Below are 26,715 nucleotides of genomic sequence, written 5' to 3'. Positions count from 1 at the left end.
ATTCAACATGATCATGACTGATCTTATAACTTCAGTCTCCCGCTCCTGCTTTCTCTCCATACCCCTTAATCACTTTGGCTGCAAGAGACATGCCCAGCTCACTCTTGACAAACTGGCCCCAACAGCTTCCAGTGGGAGAGAATTCCACAGGCTCACAACTCTGAGTGAAGAAATTCTTCCTCATCTCAGTTGTGAGTGGCTCACCCCTTATTCTTAGACTGTGATCCCTTGTTCTGGACTTTCACAACATCGGGAACATTCTTCCCACATCCAGCCTGTCCAGTCCCATCAGGATTTTATATGTTCCTACCAGATATCACCCACCCACCCCATTCTTCTAAATTCCAGAGTACAAGTCGATCCAATCTTTCTTCACATGTCAGTCCTGCCATCCCAGGGATCAATCTGGTGAACCTTTGCAGGACTCCTTCATGAGCAAGAATGAGCTTCCTCAAACTAGGAGACCAAAACTGCACATGATACTTAAGGTGTCACCTCACCAAGGCCATGTATAACTGCATTTCCAGCAATCAACTCAACACAACGTCTACTTCAAGTCTACTGACTCCCACAGCTACCTGGACTACACCTCCTCCCATCCTACCTCCTGTAAAAATGCTATCCCTTAGTTCCAATTTCTCTACCTCCATCACATCTGCTCCCAGGAGGACCGATTCCACTCCAGAACATCCTAGATAGCCTCCTTCTTCAAAGACGGCAATTTCCCCTCCCATGTGGTCAACGATGCTCTCCAGATCATCTCCTCTACTTCCAGCACCTCTACCCTTGAACCCTACTCTTTCAATTGCAACAAGGGCAGAATCCACCTGGTCCTCACCTTCTACCCCACCAGCGTCCAGATACAACGCATCATCCTTCGCCATTTCCACCACCAATAAACAGAATCTCGCCACCGGACATATGTTTTTTCCCCACCTCTATCTGTGTTCTGCAGAGACCATTCCCTCCCTGACTCTATTGTTAGGTCCATGCCCCCACCAACCCACCCTCCATTCCCGGCACCTTCCTCTGCCACTGCAGGAAGTGCTACCTGCACTCACACCCTCCCCTCTCAACTCCAACCAAGGCCCCAAAGGATCCTTCCACATCTGGCAGAGATTTTCCTGTACCTCCACACACGTATCTACTGTGTCCATTGCTCCCGATGTGGTCTCCGAGTAAAAAATTAGGTCTGCAGATGCTGGAGATCACAGCTGAAAATGTGTTGCTGGTTAAAGCACAGCAGGTTAGGCAGCATCTCAGGAATAGGGAATTCGAGCATAAGCCAGGATGTGTCTCCTCTACACCAGGGAGACAGGACGCCAACTTGCAGAACATTTCAGACAACAGCTCCAGGACACCCGCACCAAACAACCTCATTGCCCTGTGGCTGAACACTTCAACTCTTCCTCCCACTCCACTAAGGACGTGCAAGTCCTGGTCCTCCTCCACCGCCAGATTCTAGTTACCCAATGCCTGGAGGAAGAATGCCTCATCTTCTGCCTTGGGATCCTCCAAACTTAAGGGGTCAATGTTGATTTCACCATTTTCCTCATCTCACCTTATCCGAAATCCAACCTTCTGACTTCGCACTGCCCTCTTAAACTGTCCTATCCCCTGTCCATCTTCTTTCCCACCTATGCGCTCAACCCTCCACTCTGACCTATCACCTTTGCCTCCCCCCCCCCCCCCCACCTCCATCTATCTATCGCATTCCCAGCTATCTCTTCCCAGCCCCATTCCCTTTCCACTTGTCCCTCATCCCCCTTCGGTCTCCTGATGAAGAGCTTATGCTCAAAACATCTCCTGCTCCTTGGATGCTGCCTGACCAGCTGTGCTTTTCCAGCACCACACTTTCTGACTGTGATCTCCAGCATCTGCAGTCTTCACTTTCTCCTTGTATAACTGCAGCGAGACATCCCTACTGCTCTACTCAGATCCTCTTGCTATGAAGGCTAGCATGCCATTAACTTTCCTCACTGTCTTCTGCACCTGCATGCCAAACTTCAGCGACTTTTCCACCATGAAACATCCTAAAGAGTTTCAGAGGAGCTTTAATAAGTCAAAATTCATACCAGATATATGGTCAAAGAAGTTGTTATTAAGGAACATCTTAAAGGAGAATAAAAAGAGAGGTAGTGAGATTTCAGGAGAAAATTCCCAAGCTTCCCCAAGATAGCTGGATGCCCAGAACCAGTGTTTCTCAAGAGACCTCTAGAAACACATGAGCGTAGATGTCTTGGAACATTGTGGGCCAGGAGTTGACAGAGGGAAACAGGGACTGAAAGCAACAAATGCTGGAGATCACAGCAGGTCAGGCTGCTCTCATGGAGAGAGAGCAGGCTAATGTTTTGACTCTAGGTGACTTGTCATCAGAGCTGACGTGAAGTGTGGAGGGGTAGCATTTATGCTTTAACTTGGTGGAGAGGGGATTGTGTAGGGTGCTGCTGGAGAAAAGATGTGGCTAGTCAGGTTACGTGATTGGAATGTGAAAATGGCAGAACAATGGTGTGTCTCCCGCCAGATGTAAAAGGACAGTAACTGAGTTGGGGGAGGGGATTACATGATAATTAGCTAAAAGACCAGGAAGTAATTTTCACAATGTAAAAGTGTTGAACTCAATAAGAAGCCCAGAAGGCTGTAAAGTGCCTAGTCTGAAGATGGAATGTTGATCCTCCAGTTTGCGCTGTGACTCACTGGAGCATTGCAGCACACCAAGGACAGATACATGGGGCATGTGAGCAGGACGCTGTGTTAAAATGACCAGCTACAGGAAGATCAAGGTCCCTGCTTGCCCACAGACCAGAGGTGTTCCACAAAGTGGTCACCCAATCTGTGTTTGGTTTCTCCAATGTAGGGTAGGCCACATTGAGTGTAGTGAATACAATACACAAGAGGAGTGTAGGAGATACAGGTGAAATGCTGCTTCACCTGGAAACACTGTCTGGGCTGGATGGTGAGCAAGGAGGAGGGGAAGGGGCAGGTTTTGCACCTTCTGCAGTTACATGGGAAGATGCTGTGGAGAAGGGAGGTGGGGTGGGGTGGTGTTGGTAATTGTGGAATGGACTAGGGGTGTCTTGGAGTGAATGATCCCTGTGAAATGCAGGTGGGGTAATGACATGAAGGGATGTGAAAACATGGATAAGAGTCTTCAAATGGAGGTGTTGCTTGACTAGAACCAGTGTAGGTCAGAATGTACCAGGGCGTTGGGTGAACAGGGCTTAATGTGTGAGGATGTAGGTGGTAGAGGTTGAGATGGCCTCAAATAGATGGTGGATATAATGTGATAGGTCAGTCAGGAATTAATTGGGGTAGAGAGAAAGTGAGGACCGCAGATGCTGGAGATCAGAGTCAACAAGTGAGGTGCTGGAAAAGCACAGCAACCAGGCAGATCCAAGGAGCAGAAGAATTGATGTTTTGTGTACCAAGGACCAGACATAGATGAGAATAAAGAGGGGGTGTCTGATGGAAAAGGTATGCAATTTAGAAGTGAAGCCATTAAAGAGGCTATAACAGGTAGACGAGAATAGAATCAGATGAATGCATTCCCTTCTGCTGAACAATAGTGGAGATGCATTGCGGGAGGGTGATATGGTTGACCATGTCTTAGTCTTCAGTCAAGTTGAAAAAACCAAAGAGGGAAAGTTTACCTTTGCCGTAAGCATGCGGGATGGAAGTTGAGAGTTTGATTTTAAAAGTTTCAGTTTCTGTGACACTGGCAGAACATTGATTGGAGGGCTTCAACCATGGTATTCCAGGAAAGATGAATAGAGCTTTGGAAGGTCACAACATGCTTTTGAGTAGAAGGGAAAGTAGGAAATGGAGCATTGGTTTTGCAAAGGTGGTCAGGTTAAGGTTTTTGTTTTGAGGACGGGACTGATAACAGCCTCAATGGAGAGAAGAATGATACTTAAAGGGATATCCCTGAATAAAATTGGCCAGTGTGAGGATCAGGAGGGATAGTAAGGTGATCAGTAGTTTGGTGGGGAGTAGGAATGAATGAGCAGGAGGTGGATGTCACAGACATATTTACCACAGAGAGAAAATCACGGGTGATCGAAAACAAACCAGTGGAAGATACAAATTTGGGATTGGAGCAGGGGAATCCTGAAAGGAAGATTGGCTCAGCAGACTAGTAGAAGGAAGGAAAGTGGCAGAAACACCTAATTAAATGGTGACAATCTTAGCACGTAAGAAGCTCACAAGCTTCTTGCATGTATTATTGAAGATCAGGAAGTTAGAAGAAAGAGAGGATTAAAAGCATGTTTTAATGAAGCTGAAGTTTATCTTTGCATTCCAGCATGACCCTGAAATAATAGGCAACGTTAACAGACTGAGTTGATGTTGACTTGACAAATGATGGAAAACATAGCTAGATGGGAAGGTGTCATAATCTCTCAGTCAGGATAGCATCAAGGTCACCACAACCTGCAAAACGTGATCACAGATTGCAAAGACCTTTGTTGATCCTGAGGGAAGATATTTAGGCAGGCAATGTACGATGACCCATTGTCAGAGTGCACAGTAATGGAAGAGTTGAGATGGACAGGAAGAAGATTGACAAGGTTAGCCTTTAGTCGGCTTGCTGGGCTGGAGATGGGAGAGAGAGTAGGATGGGGCAATTGTGGCTGTTGCTGGGAATGAAACAATGCAAAATGTGTGAATCAGAAAGGCTGCCGACACCACCATTACACTCTCCTATAACCACAGAAGACACAGAAGCTAGAACATACACACCAACAGGTTCAGGAACAGCTTCTTCCTTGCCATTATTAGACTGATGAATGGACTATCTAATTTCAAATAATGTTGAGCTTGTTAATGTTGATCTTGCTTCATGCACCTCCTGTGCAGTATAACCTGCATGCCTCACTCTATCTAACCACCCTATGATCTGTTTGTCCTTGCTTACCATAGCTTGCCTGTATTGCTTGCAAACAAAACTTTTCACTGTGGTTAGGGACACACAGAAGACAGAATGTTAGAACATAGAACATTACAGCAAAGTACAGGCCTTTCAGCCCTCGATGTTGCACCACCCTGTGAAACCAATCTGAAGCCCATCTAATCTACACTATTCCATTCTCATCCATATGCCTATCCAATGACCATTTAAATACCCTTAAAGTTGGTGAGTTTACTACTGTTGCAGGCAGTGCTTTCTATGCCCTTATTACTCTCTGAGTAAAGAAACTACCTCTAACATCTGTCTTATATTTATCACCCCTCAATTTAAAGCTATGTCCACTCGTGCTAGCCACCGCCATTGATGAAAAAGGCTCTCATTGTCCAACTTATGTAACCCTCTGATTATCTTATGTCTCAATTAAGTCACCTCTCAACCTTCTTCTCGCTAATGAAAACAGCCTCAAGTTCCTCAGCCTTTCATCGTAAGACTTTCCCTCCATACCAGGCAACGTCATACTAAACCTCCTGTGAACCCTTTCCAAAGCTTCCACATCCTTCCTACAACACGGTAACCAGAATTATATGCAATACTCCAAACGTAGCCGTACCAGAGTTTTGCACAGCTGCAACTTAATCTCATGATTCCGAAACTCAAATCCTCTACCAATAAAAGTTAACACACCGTATGCCTTCTTAACAACCCTATCAACCTGGGTGGCAACTTTCAAGGATCTATGTACCTGGACACTGAGATCTCTCTGCTGATCTACACTACCAAGAATCTTATCTTTAGCCCAGTACTCTGCATTCCTGGTACTCCTTCCAAAGTGAATCACCTCACACCTTCCTGCATTAAACTCCATTTGCCACTTCTCAGCCCAGCTCTGCAGCTTGTCTATGTCTCTCTGTAACGTATAACATCCTTCATCACAATCCACAACTCTACCGACCTTAGTGTCATCTGTAAATTTACTAACCCATCCTGCAATTCCCTTATCCAGGTCATTTATTAAAATGACAAACAATAGTGGACCCAAAACAGGTTGTTGCAGTACCCCAATAGTAACTAAACTCCAGGATGAAAGTTTACCATCAACCACCATTCTCTGTCTTCTTTCAGCTAGCCAATTTCTGATCCAAAGCACTAAATCATCCTCAAGCCCATGCCTCAGTATTTTCTGCAATAGCCTATCATGGGGAACCTTATCAAATGCCTTACTGAAATCCAAAAACACCACATCAACCACTTTACCCTCATCTACCTGTTTGGTCACCTTTTCAAAGAGCTCAGTAAGGTTTGTGAGGCACGACCTACTCTTCACAAAACCGTGATGACTATCTCTAATCAATTTACTCCTTTCTCGATGATTATAAATCTTATCTCTTATAACCCTTTCCAACACCTTACCCACAAGCGAAGTAAGGCTCCCTTGTCTATAATTTCTAGGGTTGTCTCTACTCCTCTTCTTGAACAAGGGAATAACATTTACTATCTTCCAGTCTTCTGGCACTATTCCTATAGACAATGACGACATAAAGATCAAAGCCAAAGTCTCGGCGATATCCTCCCTGGCTTCCCAGAGAATCCTAGGATAAATCCCATCCAGCCCAGGGGATTTATCAATTTTTACACTTTCCAGAATTGCTAACACCTCCTCCTTGTGAACCTCAATCCCATCTAGTCTAGTAGCCTTTATCTCAGTATTCTGCCTTTTTCTGTTGTGAATACTGATGAAAAGCATTCATTTAGCACATCCCCTATCTCCTCTGACTCCACGCACAGCTTTCTACTACTGTCCTTGATTGGCCCTAATCTTACTTTCGTCATTTTTTTGTTCCTGATATATCTATAGAAGGCCTTAGGGTTTTCCTTGATCTTATCTGTCAATGACTTATCATATCCCCTCCTGGTTCTTCTTCGCTCCCTAGTTCTTTCCTGGCTAACCTGTAGCTCTCAAGCGCCCTAACTGGGCATCACATCTCATCCTAACATAAGCCTTCTTTGTCCTCTTGACAAGAGCTTCGATTTCCTTAGTAAACCATGGCTCACTATCACCAAAGTGCTCACCTACCTCCAAGTTTAACACCTGGCCAGGTTCATTACCCAATACCAAATCCAATGTGGCCTCTCCCCTTGTTGGCATGTCTTCATACTGTGTCAGGAAACCTTCCTTCGCACATAAGACAAAAACTGACCCATCTAAAGTGCTTGAATTGTAGTACAGGGGAACCTTGATTATCTGAACGAGATGGGCAGGCACTTTTCATTCAGATAATTGATTATTCGCTTAATCGATTCAATGCCTTTACTCCATGGGGTCAGAGTTTTCTATTAAGTCTGCTCCCTGTTCAGACTAGGAAGTAACCCACTGCGTGGAGCCCCCACCGCCCACCCGCCCTCAAATCCCATCCAACACCGACCCCCCAAATGCCGTCTAACACCGCTTCCTGCTCACACCCCCCGCCTGTCCCCCAACCTCATCCAACAACTTCCCCACCCTCACCACCCTGCCCCCTCTCCGGGACAGCAGGACTGGACACTCACACTAAGGCTGCTGCTGCTGCTCCTGCCTTTTGGTGGGGGGAGGGGTGAGTCTCCAAATGGCGCGCGCACACACACACACCCCTTTTTGACAGGTTCCACCTTTGCCCTGTACAGGACAATGTTGGAGAGATTATCTGGGGAAGGGGGTTTTAGAAACACGCTTGTATAGGACTCTAGGGAAAGTGTGGGGAGGGAGAGAGAGGGGGTGGGAGTGAGTCATTTAGAGACGGTGCCTGCGCTCCCATCAGTCCAGGACTATTCTCAGCAGCACTTTTAATTACTGTAAATAAAATATGCGATCAGTGTTGGAGACACGTCTTTGATGTAATGTTTCTGTCGGGACATCATATTCTCTCAATCTCCTATATACTTGATCTACAACTTTGGTTGCAATCTCCTGCTGAATTAGTTTAAACCCACCCAAAGAACATTAGCAAAATTCTCCCAACACGATATTGGTACCCCTCGGGTTCAGGTGAAGACCATCCTGTTTGTAGAGGTCCCACTTACCTACAAGACTACAATAAATCAAATCAAATCATATGGGAAGGATGTTGTGAAACTTGAAAGGGTTCAGAAAAGATATAAGGATGTTGCCAGGGTTAGACCATTTGAGCTATAGGGAAAGGCTGAATAGGCTAGGGCTGTTTTCCCTGGAGTGTTGGAGGATGAGGAATGATCTTACGGAGGTTTATAAAATCATGAGGGACATGATAGGATAAATAGATATGGTCTTTTTCATGAGTTTGGGAAGTCCAGAACTAGAGGCCATAGGTTTAGGATGAGGGGGGGAAAAATATAAAAGAGATCTTAGGAGAAACTTTTTTACTCAAAGGGTGGTGTGTGTATGGAATGAGCTGCCAGAGGAAGTGTTGGAAGCTGGTATAATTGAGGCATTTAAAAGGCATCTGGATGGGTGTATGAATAGGAAAGGTTTGGAGGGATATGGGCCGGGTGCTAGCAGGTGGGACTAGATTAGGTTGGGAAATCTGGTCTGCATGGATGAGTTGGACTAAAGGATCTATTTCCATGCTGTATATCTCTATGACTGTAAATCAAATGAAGCTTTTAGAGATTGCTAAGGAAGGTATAAGCTCATCTAAGATTGTCAAATATAATTGCTGGCAAGAGAACAGGAAGGTCAAGGTATTTTAAAAGGTTGAAACAGGCATTTGGGAGAGCAGAGTAATTAAGAGAGGAGAAGCAAAAACAGGCATGGTAATAAAGAGTAATCCAAGAGGACTAAATATAAAAGAGACTGTAAAAATGGAAATTTAGTGATGGATTCAGGTTCATAGTGGCAGATAAATGCATAATTAATGGACACAGGGAGAACTCAAGTGATGTAGCTCTGAGTACATAATAATTGAGAGGATGCATAAAAATCTTGATCATAAAACATAAGTTGATAGAAGACTAGACGATAGAGTCCAGAGTTAAAGTTAACAGTTGCATGGTGGAATAACAATTTGCAGTAGGCAGGGTGAAGTTAGAATGCTACATTGACAAAACTGTTGACTTAAACTTAAGACAGGCGCAGTGAGCAAAGTTAGGGAGGTATTGGAGTGCAGACTGTCAGAGGAGATCTGATAGCAACCATTTTGCAGGAGTACAGAAGGCATTCAAAACTGTTTGCAGAGCAGAAAAATGCTAAAATTGGAGGTCAACATGAAATCCACACACAGTAGAGGTTTATCTTAAGAAGAGATTGCAACTGGAAAACCAAAATAACCAGTGGCAAGTCATGAGCTCAGCATGTGACTGACATCAGTCACTCATCGCAGGATGGACAGAAACTTGATCAAATCTACCTGAAACTGAACTAAATATCCAACCATTTCACATTAAACGATGAAACTGCCCAACTGCTAACAAACCGTTTTCTACTCAATTACTCGCAGGATATCTAAATCTATCCCTTGCAAGATTTTATATTTGATTAATCAGCAAAAATGCACATTCCTGTCACATTTGTTCTGTTGTACAACTTCTTGCACTTCCCTCTCTTACTTCCTTAATGGCAGCTATCCAAATATTGTCGCTTTTAATATTGGAATGTATCAGTGTCAGACTGCAATATCAACAGTATTTCTTTCCAATGTGCTGACACTGTTTCTGAACCTTTCTGATTTATGGGTTTGTAAAGTTGTGTGCATCTGTTTAACTGTGCCCCCCCCCAGTACTATTGTAGAAATTTCAATTATATATGATTTTCTATGAAAAAAAAACAGACAGACAAAAAGGGAAACCTTTTGAAAAGCAGCACCTGATTCCTTCATCCATGAGATCTTGCTCCCACTCACTCCAAAATGAGTGCTCTCTGGTCCATACATTGTTCCAGCCCCACTATTAATTATATTTTTTTCACAAACTAGCAAATGAGACATATTGGTGTGATTCATTTTGTACATTTCAAGTTGAAGCTCCAATCTGACCAGTATGTTCATTTCCAAGTATTAATGCTTTTTAATGATTTAACCCTCTGTTAGTTCCCTAGTTTACTTTCACTTTTACCCACCTTTATGTCTACCTGCCCATTTAGCCCATTTGTATTTTGTGTTACAGACAGATGCAAATAGTTTCAAAGAAATGGTGAAAGAGGCCATTGGAAACAAGAAGATACATTTTCCACTTGATTATGTTGAAAGCAGAGATTGATAGATTTCTAGGTATTAAAGACATCACGGGATACAGGAAACCTACAGGAAATGGTATTGAGATGGAAATTGGCAATACTCTAACTGAATGGTGGAGCGTACTCTAGAGGTCCATTGGTGCGATCCTACTTTTATTTCCTATGATTCTAAGTGTGATTCTAGTCCTAAATCTAACCCATTGACAAATTAATGGAAGGCAAGTTATGCTCTCAAAAAGTGGTAGGACTACAGAGAAGTGAGCTGAAAATGTGTTGCTGGAAAAGTGCAGCAGGTCAGGCAGCATCCAAAGAGCAGGAGAATCGACGTTTTGGGCATGAGTCCTTCTTCAGGAATGTACCATCTGTTTGGCAACAAAAAGATCGTTCCCACTGGCAATAATTCAGATTTATAGCATGCTCTTCTTGATAAAAGCAGTTCTTAATAAGGTGGAAATCAAACCAAAAAGGAGCAGTCTGAGTAATGGGAAACCTTGCTTTCAGAGATGGAGGGACAGTGGAGACCAAAGTCATTTTTGAGTGACCATTTGAGATCAAGAGGTTGTCAGCAGCAGGAAATAAGCAATTGTTAGACGGAGAGGAGAGTACAGACAGTTGAATTTGGCTAAAGGAGAATGAGAATGGTCCATGCAGTTACCTGAAGATGAAAATGGATCTTGGAGTCCAGTCACAAAAACATCAAGGGTCAGTCAATCTCAACACTGAACTGTCAGTCTGCATCATGGTCTCAATTTTCTGGAGTAGATCTTCACAATTTTTTTCATGGGAGCAAAAATACTATCAGAGAGCCAAATTGGACACAAAAGAAAGAAAAGGAGTAAAAGCTGCAATCAGGCAGAATCTGTCGACAGAGGAAATAAGTTGTAACCTTTCACGCCTAATAATTGGGCAGAACAGTTTGCAAATAGATGGATCAACAATGGGATATTTTCAAATCTGAAATGAAAAGAAATACATTCCTGTGAGATGAACAGGGAATAGGATTTAATGGATACATGAGAGAGTTCAAAGTAAAGGGAAACCTTTAAAGGGGAGGATATGATAAAATTAGAACATAATGTTAATATTATAAGAAGTTTTGAAGTAGTAAAGAAGTGAATAAGGAGAATAAAAGGTCAAAAATGGTAATGAAAGCAATTTTAGGAGATAAGAAAGAGAAATGTTAATGGAACTTATAGGCACATAAAAAATGAAAATTGTTAGAGGTGATTTGAAAGGGAGATTGATTGGTGGTAAGATGGAGATTTACCCTTAATATTAACCCCTCCATCTCTAAGGGAGAGGAAAATCAGTGAAGGTAGAAATGAAACACAAAGACTCACTATTTAAGAACCTCACAGATTCCTAACAAATATCCTCGCTGTGATGAGGCAGTACACTTCGAAACAAATTTAAATCAGGCTCTGACAGTTCACCTTGGAGCCTTTTTTCTAAAGTTGTCAGACAGACTTTCTCAAGACTTGGGAAACCTGACATTAAACATGCGACAGGAACCTCCAAGCTAGAGGTGAAAAGAGAAAACTAAAAGCAAAGTCCCTTTTGCAGCGACATTCGTGGGCAAAAATAAGCAAGAACAGGAGGAGCTCCCAGCTGTGAACTCAGGCCTTCCCTTGGTCGCAGCACTCATGTTCTTTCCATGGTTGGAAAGATCCATGATCTCTCCTTCCCCTCCCCCAAGCCCTGAGCTTCCCTTCCTTAGTCGGTGGGAGCTATCCTCAGGAGCTCCTGGCTGTGATTTTTTGCCTTTGGTGGAAATACCTACCAATCACGTGCCTATTTTTCTATAATGTCACACTTCGACACTGTCAGGTGGAGACAGGCGATTTTGAAGGGGTTCTTTACTTCTGGGCTTATCCCTTGTGGTCATTGTCCTCCTCATGCAGGTTCATGCTTCTCTTTATAAAGCTTCAGTGCCAACTCCCTCACAGTGTTTGAGAAACTGCTGATCCTGCTGTCTCTCCCTCTTCTGCTGTTTATGAAGCTGCTGTCGTAGAGTCATCCAGAACAGAAATAGGCTCTTCTGTGCAATTCATCTGCGCCGGCCAGATATCCTAATCTTACTTAGTCCCATTTGCCAGCATTTGGGCCATATCTAAACCCTTTCCATTCATGCACACATTCGGAAGCCTTTTAAATGTTGTACCCGCCTTCACCACTTCCTCTGTCAGCTCACTCCATACAGGCACCACCCTCTGTGTGAACAGGTTGCCCTTCAGGTCCCTTTTAAATCTTGGCTCTCTCACCTTAAATCTATGCCTTTTAGTTTTGAACTCCTCCATCTTTGTAAAAACACCTTGGCTATTCACTCTGTCCATGCCCCTCATGATTTTATAAACCTCTAGAAGGTCACCCCTCAACCTCCAACACTCCAGAGGAAACAGCCCCAGCCTATTTAGTCTCTCCCTGTAACTCAAACCCTCCGATCCCAGCAACTCTCTTGTAAATCATTTCTGCACCCTTTCAAGTTTAACAACATCCTTCCTATAGAAGACCTACCAGAATTGAATGCAGTATTCCAAACGTGGCTGAACTAATGTCCTGTACAGCTGTAACATGACCTCCCAACTCCTATAACTCAGTGTTCTGACCACTGAAGGCAAATATGCCAAATGCCAGATGACACCACCCTGTCTCCACTCTGAAGGAGCTATACGCTTATTACATATGTCTCTTTGTTTGGCAACACCCCCAGGTCCCTACCATTAACTGTATAATTCCTGCCCTGCTTTGCCTTACAAACATGCAGCTACCCACATTTCTATAAATTTAACTCCATTTGCCACTCTTTGGCCCACTGGCCCATCTGATCAAGGTCATGTTGTATTCTGAGATAATCTTCATCGCTGCCCACTCCACCATCAATTTTGGTGTCATCTGCAAACTTACTAACTATACCTCCAATACCTTGGTGGCTGACACTTTTTTAATTTCAAAAATATAGATAATTTGTGAATAATGTATATTTTTGAAATAAAAAAAATGTCAGTCACCAGAGTATTGGAGGTAAGTTTCCAGATGACACTAAAATTGGTGGTGTAGTGGGAGTGAAGAAGATAATCTAAGAGTACAATGTGGTCTTGATCAGAGAATTTGTGAATAACGTATAAGTAAATACAAGTTCCAAACTGTTCAGGGCAGATTTTGTGCAGAAAATAAAGAGGAATGTTAACACTCATCAATAGACCCTCTATCCAGTTGCAACAAAAAAATAATTTTCTAAACACGAAAGGAAAGTATTTAGTTTCTCATTAAGGCTTGCACTCTGTCTCACACTGTTTCAGATACGCAGAGTTCTCCTCTTTCTCACTCGTTTAGGTTATGCTGATTGTCCGCAGGTCCTCCCCTTTACTTGTCTAGGAATAGCATGTGATAGGAATGTTAAATTCTGTAAACAGTTATACTTTAAACCATATAGATCCAGGATAGAATGGAGTTGGGATTCATGTTGACATGGGAATGGGCTTTGTGGGAATGAATCCATAGCAAGCCACTGTAATATCAGTTAGAGGGCTTTTGTTAACGTATATCTGAATCTCATAGGTCAGTCTGCAGAAATCTGAGACAGATTCTGTGACAAAGAGAGAAAGATTAGAGATAACGAATCTCTATTGTTCATTATAAGTGGGAACATGCACTTAGATAAAAGAGATTAAGTTCAAGGAGCTTTTAACAAGCCTGAAAGATTGGATTTCATTTATTGTTGTCACATGTACCTAAGTACAGTGAAAAGTTTATTTTGCATACAGTACAGGGGGATCATACCATACAAGGACATACCGATCATAGTTTGATTGAACAGAGCGAGGTGTTCAAAGTTATGGCTACACAAGAGGTGCACAAAAAGCAGGATCAACATGAGATTCGAAATTCAAGAGGTCCATTCAGGCATCTAATAGCAGCGTGACAGAAGCTGTTCTTGAACCTGTTGCTAGGTGTGGTAAAGCTTCTTATCTTCTGCCTGACGGAAGAGATTGGCAGAGATTATAACTGGGTTGGGAGAGGTCTCTGATGATGTTGTTTCATGCAACAACAAGGGCAGATGGAGTCAATGGATGGGAAGTCGGATTGCGTGGTGCTCTGGGCTATGTTCACAACTTTCTGTAATCTCTTACAGTCCTGGGCAGAGCAGTTGCCGTACCGAGCTGTGATGTACTCAGATAGAATGCTTTAAAAGTTTGTGAGGGTCCTTACGGACCTGCTCAATTTCCTGAGCCTGCTGAGGAATAAGAGTGGTTGTTGTGCCTTCTTGACTATTACTATGGGTAGTTCAGGACAGATTGTTGGTGATCATCACTCCTGGGAACTTGATGCTTTTGACCCTCTCCACCTCAGCTGTGTTAATGTAGGTGGGCACAGGGTCCTCCTCCTTTCTTTCTGAAGTCGATGATCAACTCTTTAATTTTGCTGACAATGAGGGAGAGATTTTTATCTTTGCACAGTGACACCAAGCATCCTATCTCCTTCCTGTCGTTGTTTGATATCCGGCCTACAATGGTGGTATCGTCAGCAAACTTGTAGCTGGCATTGGGATGAAATTTGGCCCCACAGTCATGAGTGTACACAAGACTAGCTTTGGCTTGGGGGAAGGACTTTTGGGTAGTCTTCAGTCTGAAAGTCAGATTGTGGATTAGAAGTTGCTTTATTGGAAAAAGGAAGCAAGCACCAGTAGGCAAGAAAATAGCTCTGGACAGTTTCTGAAAAATGAACAACAGCACAGTACAGGCCCTGCAGCCCTTGATGTTTGCCGGCCTTCTATCCTACTCTAAGATCAGACTAATGTACATATTTTTCATTGTACTATCTTCCATGCACCTATCCAAGAGTCGCTTAAATGTCCGTAATGTATCTCTACTACCACCCTGGCAGTGCATTCCACGCACACCGTTCTCTGAGGTAAAAACAATGACTGCAGATGCTGGAAACCAGATTCTAGATTAGAGTGGTGCTGGAAAAGCACAGCAGTTCAGACAGCATCCGAGGAGCAGGAAAATCGATGTTTCGGGCAAAAGCCCTTCATTAGGAATGGAGGCAGAGTGCCTGCAGGGTGGAGAGGAGGGTGGGGGTGGGGAGAAAGTAGCATAGAGTACAATAGGTGAGTGGGGGTAGGGATGAAAGTGATAGGTCAGAGAGGAGGGTGGAGTGGATAGGTGGAAAGGAAGATAGGCAGGTAGGACAAGTCATGGGGATAGTGCTGAGCTGGAAGTTTGGAACTGGGGTGAGGTGGGGGAAGGGGAAATGAGGAAACTAGTGAAATCCACATTGATGCCCTGGGGTTGAAGTGTTCCGAGGTGGAAGATGAGGTGTTCTTCCTCCAGGCGTCGGGTGGTGAGGGAATGGCGGTGAAGGAGGCCCAAGACCTCCATGTCCTCGGCAGAGTGGGAGGGGCAGTTGAAATGTTGGGCCACAGGGCGGTGTGGTAGATTGGTGCGGGTGTCCCAGAGATGTTCCCTAAAGCGCTCTGCTAGGAGGCACCCAGTCTCCCCAATGTAGAGGAGACCGCATTGGGAGCAATGGATACAATAACTAATATTGGTGGATGTGCAGGTAAAACTTTGATGGCTGTGGAAGGCTCCTATGGAACCTTGGATGGAGGTGAGGGAGGAGGTGTGGGCACAGGTTTGCAATTCATGTGGTGGCAGGGGAAGGTGCCAGGATGGGAGGGTGGGTTGTTGGGGGGGTGGACCTGACCAGGTAGTCACAGAGGGAATGGTCTTTGCGGAAGGCAGAAAGGGGTGGAGATAGACCCCACCACCAGGGATATATTTCCCTCCCCACCCCTTTCCACCTTCCGCAAACACCATTCCCTCTGTGACTACCTGGTCAGGTCCATGCCTCCCAACAACCCATCCTCCCATCCTAGCACCTTCCCCTGCCACCGCAGGAATTGCAAAACCTTTGCCCAAACCTCCTCCCTCACCTCCATCCAAGGCCCCAAAGGAGCCTTCCACATCCATCAAAGTTTTACCTGCACATCCACCAATATCATTTATTGTATCCGTTGCTCCTGATGCGGTCTCCTCTACATTAGGAGACTGTGTGCCTCCTAACAGAGCGCTTAAGGGAACATTTCTGGGACACGCGCACCAATCAACCCCACCACCCTGTGGTCCAACATTTCAACTCCCCCTCCCACTCAGCTGAGGACATGAGGTCCTGGGCCACCTTCACCACCGCTCCCTCACCACCTGACACCTGGAGGAAGAACACCTCATCTTCTGCCTCGGAACACTTCACCACAGGGCATCAATGTGAATTTCATCAGTTTCCTCATGTCCCCTTCTCCCACCTCACACCAGTTCAAAACTTCTGGCTCAACACCGTCCCCATGACTTGTCCTACCTGCCTATCTTTCTTTCCACCTATCCACTCCACCCTCCTCTCTGACCTATCACCTTCACCCCACCCCCATTCACCCAGTGTACTCTTTGAAACCTTCCCCCAACCTCCTCCCTGACCTTTCACCTCCATCCCCACCCCCATTCACCTATTGTACTCTATGCTACTTTCTCCCCACCCCCACCCTCCTCTCATTTATCTCTCCACCCTGCAGGCACTCTGCCTCCATTCCTAATGAACGGCTTTTGCCCGAAACATCAATTTTCCTGCTCCTCAGAAGCTGCCTGAACTGCTGTGCTTTTCCAGCACCACACTAACCTAGACACCACTCTCTGAGTAAAGAACCTACCTTTGACATCACCCCAAAACCTGCCTCCAAGTTCCTTAAAATTATGCCCCCCCATGATAGACATGCCTGGCTATCCACTCTATCTATGCCTCTCAACATCTTGTATACCTCCATCAAGTCACCTCTCAACCTTCATAAAAGTTAAAATTACAGCCTCTGTTCTCATGTACTTCTGGAGGGTAAACATAAACGCTGACAAGAGGTGGGTTTTTGGGGAGCAGGGTGAGATAGATAGCCCTCATTATTTGTTGTTAGGTCTTTCTCACTCGCAGTTTAAAGTTTCTCTGATAACTTATATGTACAACATTGCATTTTACATCCTGTTTACACAGGACTTTGTCAGTCTTTGAATTTAAAACTGCAATATTTTTGGAGGAATCCTCATTTTGAAAAGAAAGCATTTTTGAATTAAAAGCAAAAATGATTATAAATCGTTGGATCTATCACTTAATGTGGAAAAGTACAAGCTACATTTTAGAAAGAAAAATAGTGAAATTAGGTGTGCTGTGATGTGGAACCTACTGAAAGGAACAGATAAACAAATAGATCTCAGAATTTACATTGAAAGTATTGACACAATTCGAAAAAGGTTTAAAGCTAACAGCATTTTAAATTTCACAAATGAGAATGTAGTTTACAACATTATACACAGGAATGATGATGCAGTAGTTGGAGTTTGGATGAAGAAATTTCATAAAAAGTTAAAGAATGTGTTCAGTATCATTTCACCAGCATGATGCCAAGGGCAAGGAATTGCATACAAGAGTTGAGATACCAGGATTGCGTCCATTGATGCAATGAAGGCTAAGAGGAGATTTAATAAAGATATTTTTGATGAAATTTACTGAAGCGAACAGGAAAAGTTTAATGAGTAACAGAAGAGTTTGTAATGGGTGTCATCAATTTAAAATATTGTAACTTGGAATGAGAAGGGAAACATGGGAATATTTCATGACGGGTAATTGTTGAATTAAATGTTTTTGTTCTTACCAAAAATCAATCTCTGATATTGCAATGCCATCTTTTGGAAATCTCATTCAGCCCTATGGGGTACCATTCCTCTGACTCCAACCTTCCATGTTTACCTCCTTTCACCTTTTCCATTCTTGGAAAATGTCCAGCCATCAGGCCAATACTTTGGATCACCTAAGATTTTCCAAATCATTTCACCCAACGCTTTGTGAACCTTCAAGTTCCACCTCCTTGACTACGTTAGTGGTCAGTTGAAAATGTGTTGCTGGTTAAAGCACAGCAGGTTAGGCAGCATCCAAGGAATAGGAAATTCGACGTTTCGGGCATAAGCCCTTCATCAGGAATGACATTCCTGATGAAGGGCTTATGCCCAAAACGTCGAATTTCCTATTCCTTGGATGCTGCCTAACCTGCTGTGCTTTAACCAGCAACACATTTTCAACTGTGATCTCCAGCATCTGCTGACCTCATTTTTTATACGTTAGTGGTCACCCCATCTAACTTTGCTCTTGTTGGCCTGGTGTTACTTTCTTTATTTCTGTTACTGCATCACCGAAGGATGTTGTTCATATTCAATGCGCTATAAATGTGCAAAGTCATGAATGCTTACAGAAACCCAAATATTTATTATGAATGATGTCCATATTCTTTACTTTAGGAAAAGAAAAATCCAAATACCAGCCGAAAATGAAGATGAGCTTCACAAACTGATAACCTGCAGCAAACCATCAACACTCACTGAGGTCTTATCAAAGTTCAGCTACTACATGCCCGTGATTGCGTAAGTACATTGTCATTTTTATATAATACTGTCCTTCTGAATATCAGTGTCTTGCATATTATTAATGAGATCATTGGTCAAATATCTGTTTATGATGGTGGTGATTGAAGGAGGACTGTTGACTTATATTGTGGTCATATTTTCTACTCTTCAATTAATACCATGTGTTCTTTACGATCCACTCAAGCTGGCTGACAGGGCCTGTATTTCTTCCGCCACCTCTACCTCCATGCTTACATGTTCCATCAGGACTCCCACACACCCTCTGAGGACCCCTTCTCCTGCCTCCAACATACTCCATCCACTTGGACACCCCATGCTAGCTTGTTACCTTGATCTCTCTATGTCCAACTGCCGTCATGACATTGACTGCCTGAACCTGTCCACCCCTCTCCCCCACTCCAAACCTCTTAGCCTCACAATGCACAGCCCTCCACCCCCTCCTACTCCAACCCAAACCTCACCATCAAACCAGCAGATGGAGGGGGGCACTGTGGTAATTTGGTGCACTGTCCTCTTAACCGCTGAAGCCAGGCACCAACTCACAGACATCTCCTCCTACAGTCCCCTCAAACACGGCTTCACCTCCCATCACCAAACCATCATGTCCCAGACCATCCACAACCTTACCACTACAGGGGATCTCCCACCAATAGCCTCCAACCTCATAGTCTGGGAACCCCACACCGCCCAGTTCTATCTACCACACAAGACCCACAGACCTGACTGCCCTGGTCAATGCATTGTCTCAGCCTGATCCTGCCCCACTGAACTTACCTCCGCATACTTTGACACCGTCCTGTCTCCCTTGGTCCAGGATCTTGAAACACCAACCATTGCCCTCTACCTCCTCCATGACTTTCAGTTCCCTGGCCCCAATGCCTCATCTTTGCCATAGGCATCCAGACCCTATACACATCCATCCACCATGACGAAGACCTCCTAGCCTTCCATTTCTCCGTCTCTTGCCAAACCAACCAATACCCTTGCACCGACATATTCATTCAATTGGCTGAACTGGTCCTCACCCTCAACAATTTCTCCTTCGAATCCTCCTGACATTCCTGATGATGAGCTTATGCTCGAAACATTGACTCTCCTGCTCCTCGGTTGCTGCCTGACCTGTTGTGCTTTTCCAGCACCACACTTTTTGACTCTGATCTCCAGCATCTGCAGTCCTCACTTTCTCCTAGGGCCTGTGTTAAATGGCACAGGTAACAGATAATGATGGTGCAGCAATCCAAAAATGTATTTAACTTCTGGAGTGGTGTCTGAAATCAATTTGCCACTGGTATTGGCCGATTCAGACAAATAGATGTTCCTTTTGTTATCATTAGATGGGGCTAGTCAGCAGGGAACACTGGGAATTTTCTCAAGGATTTTCTTGACAGCCACTGCACAGTACTGGCACTGCTATAGAACCCTCAGCAAAGTCACATAGAACATAGAACAATACAGCACAAAACAGGCCCTTTGGCACTCAATGTTGCGCCGACCTGTGAACTGTTCTCAGCTTGTCCCCCTACACTATCCCATCATCATCCATGTGCTGATCCAAGGATTATTTAAATCTCCCTAATGTGGCTGAGTTAACTACATTGGCAAGCTGGGCATTCCATGCCCTTACTACTCTCTGAGTAAAGAAACTGCCTCTGACATCTGTCTTAAATCTATTACCCCTCAATTTGTAGTTATGTCCCCTCGCACAAGCTGACATCATCATCCTAGGTCATCCCGTGTCCCATCTACATCATTTACATAGTTTGTCCAAGGTTTCCACAATGCTTGTGCACAGGAACAAAACAGGAAAATCGCAGGTGAAGGCCATCCATGGTGGCTTAGTGGTTAGAGCTGAAAATGTGTTGCTGGAAATGCGCAGCGGGCCAGGCAGCATCCAAGGAACAGGAGAATCGACGTTTTGGGCATAAGCCCTTCTTCAGGAATGAGGAAAGTGTGTCCAGCAGGCTAAGATAAAAGGTAGGGAGGAGGGACTTGGGGGAGGGGCGTTGGGGATGCGATAGGTGGAAGGAGGTCAAGGTGAGGGTGATAGGCCGGAGTGGGGTGGGGGCGGAGAGGTCAGGAAGAAGATTGCAGGTTAGGAAGGCGGTGCTGAGTTTGAGGGATTTGACTGAGACAAGGTGGGGGGAGGGGAAATGAAGAAACTGGAGAAATTGAGTTCATCCCTTGTGGTTGGAGGGTTCCTAGGCGGAAGATGAGGCGCTCTTCCTCCAACCATCGTGTTGTTATGGTCTGGCGATGGAGGAATCCAAGGACCTGCACGTCCTTGATGGAGTGGGAGGGGGAGTTGAAGTGTTGAGCCACGGGGTGGTTGGATTGGTAGGTCTGAGTGTCCCAGAGGTGTTCTCTGAAACGTTCCGCAAGTAGGTGGCCTGTCTCCCCAATATAGAGGAGGCCACATCGGTGCAGCGGATGCAATAAATGATGTGTGTGGAGGTGCAGGTGAATTTGTGGTGGATATGGAAGGATCCCTTGGGGCCTTGGAGAGAAGTAAGGGGGGAGGTGTGGGCACAAGTTTTGCATTTCTCGCAGTTGCAGGGGAAGGTGCCGGGAATGGAGGTTGGGTTGGTGGGGTTGTGGACCTAACGAGGGAGTCACAGAGGGAGTGGTCTTTTCAGAATGCTGATAGGGGAGGGGAGGGAAATATATCTCTGGTGGTGGGGTCCGTTTGGAGGTGGCAGTAATGACGGCGGATGATACGCTGTATATGGAGGTTGGTGGGGTGGTAGGTGAGAACCAGTGGGGCTCTGTCCTGGTGGCGGTTGGAGGGGCGGGGCTCAAGGGCGGAGGAGCGGGAAGTGGAGGAGATGCGGTGGAGGGCATCGTCGATCCCATCTGGGGGGAATCTGCGGTCTTTGAAGAAGGAGGCCATCTGGGTATTGGAACTGGTCCTCCTGGGAGCTGATGCGGCGGAGACGAAGGAATTGGGAATATGGGATGGCGTTTTTACAGGGGGCAGGGTGGGAGGAGGTTTAGTCTAGGTAGCTGTGGGAGTCAGTCGGTTTATCGTAAATGTCTAGGTAGCTGTGGGAGTCAGTCGGCTTAGTGGTTAGCACTGCTGCCTCACAATGCCAGGGGCCTGGGTTCAATTCTCAACCTCAAGCAACTGTCTGTGTGGAGTTTGCACATACTCCTGGTATCTGCGTGGGTTTCCTCCCATAGTCCAAAGATTTGCTGGTTAGGTGAATTGGTCATGCTAAATTGCCTGTAGAGTTAGGTGCATTAGTTAGGGGGTCTGGGTGGGTGACTTTTTGGAGGGTTGATGTGGACTATTTGGGCTGAAGGGCCTGTTGCCACACTGTAAGGAATCTAATCATGAACATCAAGCAAGATTTGGAAAACCATATGAGTTTTGTGCATGCAAAAACATCCTGGTCACACATCTTTAGCAAAATTTTCACACTCAAATGAACATATTTCAATGAATGCTAACTTGATGTAAACTACAAAATGAACTATATTGCAGTGTTGATATTAATACGTGAAAAACAAAATACTGCAAGTGCTGGAAATTAAAAACAGAAATACTAGAAATATTCAGCTGGCCAGGCAGCATCTACGGAGAGAAAAAAGGTAAATATTTTAACTCACTTTCCATAAATAGCAATTTGATTGATTTGAGAAGTAGAGATTGATTGCATATTTAATCAGAAGAGCCGTTCCGGATGAAAGGCTTTTGCCCAAATTTTCCTTCTCTTTGGATACTGCTTGACCTGCAATGCTTTTCCAGCACCACTCTAACCTTGACTCTGATCTCCAGCATCTGCAGTACCCACTACTGCCTAGCTGTGAGCCAGCAGCATTAACCACTGAACCACCATGCTATATGTTGTTGCACAGTTTTTAATGGCATCCAAAATATACAAAGAAAATTTACAGCCCAGGAACAGGCCCTTTGGCTCTCCAAGCCTGTGCCAATCCAAATCCACTGTCTAAACCTATCGCCCAATTCCTATGGATCTGTATCCCTTGCTCTACACCAATTTATGCATTTGTCCAGATGCACCTTAAATGAATCTACCATACCTGCCTCTACTAATGCATTCCAGGTACCTACCACCCTCTGTGTAAAGTAATTTCCACGCATATTCCCCTTAAACTTTTCACCTCTCACCTTGAACATGTGACCTCTCATTACTAAATCCCTCACTCTGGGAAAAAGTTTATCTCTACCCACCCTGTTTATACCCTTCATGACTTTGTAGACCTCAATCAGGTCCCCCCTCAATCTCCTTTTTGCTAATGGAAACAATCCTGACCTACTCAACCTCTATTCATAGCTAGCACTTTCCATACCAGACAACATCCTCGTAAAACTTCTCTGCACTCTCTCCAAAGTGTCCATGTCCTTTTGGTAATGTAGCAACCAGAACTGTACACAGTATTCTAAATGCAGCTGAACCAAAGTCATGTACAATTTTAATCTGACCTGTAAGCTCTTATAATCAATACCCTGTCCAATGAAGGCAAGCATACCATATGCCTTCAAGACCACTCTATCCACCTGTGCAGCCACCTTCAGACTACAATGGACCTGAACTCTCAGATCAGATGTGCAGTTTAGGTGAATTGGCCATGCTGAATTGCCCCTAGTGTTAGGTGAAGGGATAAATGGAGCTGAGTGGGTTGTTCTTTGGTGTGGGCTTGTTGGGCTGAAGGGCCTGTTTTGACACTGCAAGTAATCTAATCTCCAACCATTCCTTTGTCTATCAACTTGGTCACTTCCTCAAAGAACTCTATTCAGTTGGGAAGGCATGATCTCCCCACACAAAACCATGTTGCCTATCACTGATATGCTCATTCTTTTCCAAATATAATTAGATTCCCTCAGTACCTTCTCCAGCAACTTTCCCACAACTGACATCAGCCTGACTGGTCTGTAGTTACCTGGAATATTTCTACTATCCTTCTTGTACAGGGGGAACAACATTAGTAACTCTCCAGTCCTCTGAGTTGAAGGATGCTACAAAGGTATCTCGCCTCTCTCAGCAACTTGGGGTAGATTCCACTTGGTCCTGGGGATTTGTCCTCCTTAATATCCTTTAGCCTACCCAACATCTTCCCCCCTTATGCCAACATGATTCAGGGTAAACAAACTTCTATCTCTAATCTCAACATTCATCATGTCCCTCTCAACAGTGTACACTGATACAAAATACTGATTGAAAATCTGACCCATTTTCTCAGGTTCGACACACAACCTTCCTTCCTTAAGTTTTAGTGGACTAACGTTTTTTTCTAGTTACCCTCTTACTTCTTATATATGAATAAAAGTCCTTGGGATTCTCCTTAATTCTGCTCGCTAAAGTGATTTCATGAGCCCTTTTAAGATTGGTCCTAGTCTCCCAATATTCCTTCAAGACCCGTTCTGTTCTTAGCTGCCTGGAACTTATGCACGCTTCCCTTTCCTTTTGGCTAGTCGCACAATTTCTCTGTCATCCATGGTTCACAAATCATGCCTTTCCTATCCCTTGTTTTCAAAGGGATAAGCCTATCCTGCACTACCTTTAACCTATCTTTGAAAGCCTCCCACATATCAAATGTGGATTGCCCTTGAAATAGCTGTGTCCAATCCACATTTCCCAGCTCCTGCTGGATTTTGATATAATTGGCCTTTAGCTCAGTTTAGTAATGTATACATTGATAAAAGTGCAAAACAAGATGTTTGTATTTTTATAACATCCTGAAACAATTATGATTGTGGTATATCTGTTGTTGGAAATTTTCTGCATATGGTTGAATATTGTAGGTAGGTTTTAAGGCAGCAGCTCTTAGAAGCAAATACTGAAAGAAGATTTTGTGAACTGAATAAATATCTGTGACATCATTTATACAATCAAAAGTCTTTTGTATTCATTATTCACCAGCAACTAATATTTACTTATTAAACTCGTAAAAATGTAAATGTTTTCCTCTGAATTAGAGACTTGGTCATTTGTTTTCAAATTCTGCATTTCTCTTATGAATAAGGTAGTATCTTGAACCAGCTCTTACTCAGACAATTATATGTATTACTAGTCAGTGACATTAACCTGTTGATGGTTCCTGTGAGCTAACAGCATATTAAGGAGCTCAGTGTTGTGCTATTGTGTTACTTGTGCTAAATTGCAACTTGGGTAATGATGTGACTGAACAGACATCCAAACCATTAATCTGTGTAAAGTGCATTTAATCTTTCATCCCAGAGGTGACCGAGAGGCTATTCAACAAATAGCCTATGAACTGGCCGAGGATAAAGCAAAAGAAGGAATTGTCTACCTTGAAGCGCGATACAGCCCACACTACCTTGCAAATTGCAATGTTCATCCTATTCCATGGGGACAAACTGAGTAAGTAGATGCAATTAAAATCCGAAGTGACCATAACATCTTAATACAACAAAAAGATTATTTCTAATCAAATACTGCATAGTATTTTCATTTTTATTTCCTGTTGAATAATAAAACATTGCAAAAGGATACAGGTATAATTATTCACTGATTGTCAAAGGAAAGCAATTAACAAAGGTCTATCTTATTCTATGTTATCTCTGAAAACAGTTGGTTGCAAATGAAAACAAACTGTTCTGAGAAATATTTCGAGATGCTGGAAATCTGAAATAACAACAGGAAATATTTAAGAGGTTGGAAAACATCTGTGGAGATGCAAAGCTAACATTTCCATCTTAACTGAACACATTAGAGATGTAATAGGTTTTAAATAAATCAGAACCATGGAAGAGTATTGGGATCAGGGTCGGGATGGGGCAGGGAGGGGGTGAAACATGTGAAGGGTGGGAGTTGTGTGAGCAATGGAGGAAAGAACATAAGGGAAAATAAAAGAGGTCAGTAATTAATGTCAAAAAGGAAGGATGGCCCAAGGCAAAAGGAGATATTGTTACAACAAAGAAATTAACAGAAGAAAGGTCTAGGGGAAATTATAGTCAGAATAATTGAATTGTTCCCAACAGTTACTGCACTCATTTTGAGAATAAAGGAAGGCAAATCTGTATCACTGGTTTGGAAGTTGATTTTGACAGAACTGATGGAACAAGGAGGATTGGAAAGATTCCTTGCATGAAATTGGAGAGTAGTAGTGTAGCAGATAGTTGTTGGAGTTAGTGGACTTGAAGCTGATATGCGTTCCTTTCTCCTTAACCAAGGTTTCCATTGCATTGTGGCTAACATGTTCTTTGACTATGTCTATCTCATTGCTTACATTTCCGCTCTCATTGCTTCCTTCTATTGATGCCGAAACGTCAATATGAACATAGAACACAGTGTTCTACCTAGTGTTTTATGTTCATATTATAGTTTTGGCTACCCCCTTGCCCTCACCATCTACAACAGCAGCCTTTACATTCAGCCGTTTATCCTCTGCCATCTACACCACCTTCAATATGATGCCACAGTTTTTTTTTAACATTCTGAAGGAGTTGTTTTTTATGTAAATAGTCAAGATTAGAGTGGTGCTGGAAAAGCACAGCAAGTCAAGCAGCATCCGAGGAGCAGGAAAATCAATGTTTTGGGCAAAAGCCCTTCATCAGGAAGGGCTTCACAATTCCTGATGAAGGGCTTTTGTCCGAAACGTCGATTTTCCTTCTCCTTGGAAGTTGCCTGACCTGCTGTCCTTTTCAAGCACCACTCTAATCTAGACTCTGATCTCCAGCATCTGCAGTTCTCAATTTCACCTAGTCTTTTTTGTAAATGACCTGGGTGAATCCCTCCCTTTTTCCAGGAGCACAAACAATCCCTCCAAGTAAAACAATGGGAAGAATTTCATGCCACTCCTGGGTGAGTTTGGAGGTGGTTAGGAGTTTGGCTGTGTGCTCAAGGGGGATGGTGCAGGGTGGAGACTCAGACACCCCTGACTGACCACATTTATGAACTGAAGCCTTGCCAAGGTTCTCACTATCCAGGAAAGCCAATCAGCTGACCCTGTTAGGTTGCCAGCACATGTCGTCTTAATTCTCCTCCTCACTCCAACTTGGGCCTCTCTCTCCTCAGTGTTTTGTGGAGCACATTGTAAGCTCAATGAACAGTATCTCATCATTCAGTTCGGCACCTTACAGCTTTTCAGGCTGATCACTGTATTCAACAATGGAGTGTTTCTTGCCAGTGTATTGACAGAGGAAGTTGACAATGCTAGTGCCAGTGACACTCACCACCCTCACT

The 26,715-nt window shown here is 44.0% G+C and overlaps 1 protein-coding gene across 3 annotated transcripts in view; it reads left to right on the top strand.

Moving 5' to 3' along the window:
* LOC132815304 (adenosine deaminase-like) overlaps positions 1-26,715 on the top strand; it is a 63,599-nt gene that overhangs the window by 5,613 nt on the left and 31,271 nt on the right. For all 3 annotated transcript variants that reach the window (XM_060824151.1, XM_060824150.1, XM_060824149.1), the window contains 2 exons: positions 18,422-18,544; positions 24,748-24,891. In XM_060824151.1, coding sequence (XP_060680134.1) covers positions 18,422-18,544; positions 24,748-24,891 — 267 coding nt within the window. The remainder of the gene's footprint in view (positions 1-18,421; positions 18,545-24,747; positions 24,892-26,715) is intronic.

This window comes from Hemiscyllium ocellatum, chromosome 4 (assembly GCF_020745735.1).
Source record: "Hemiscyllium ocellatum isolate sHemOce1 chromosome 4, sHemOce1.pat.X.cur, whole genome shotgun sequence".
Classification (NCBI taxonomy): domain Eukaryota; kingdom Metazoa; phylum Chordata; class Chondrichthyes; order Orectolobiformes; family Hemiscylliidae; genus Hemiscyllium; species Hemiscyllium ocellatum.
This window is presented reverse-complemented; position numbering and strand designations above follow the sequence as displayed.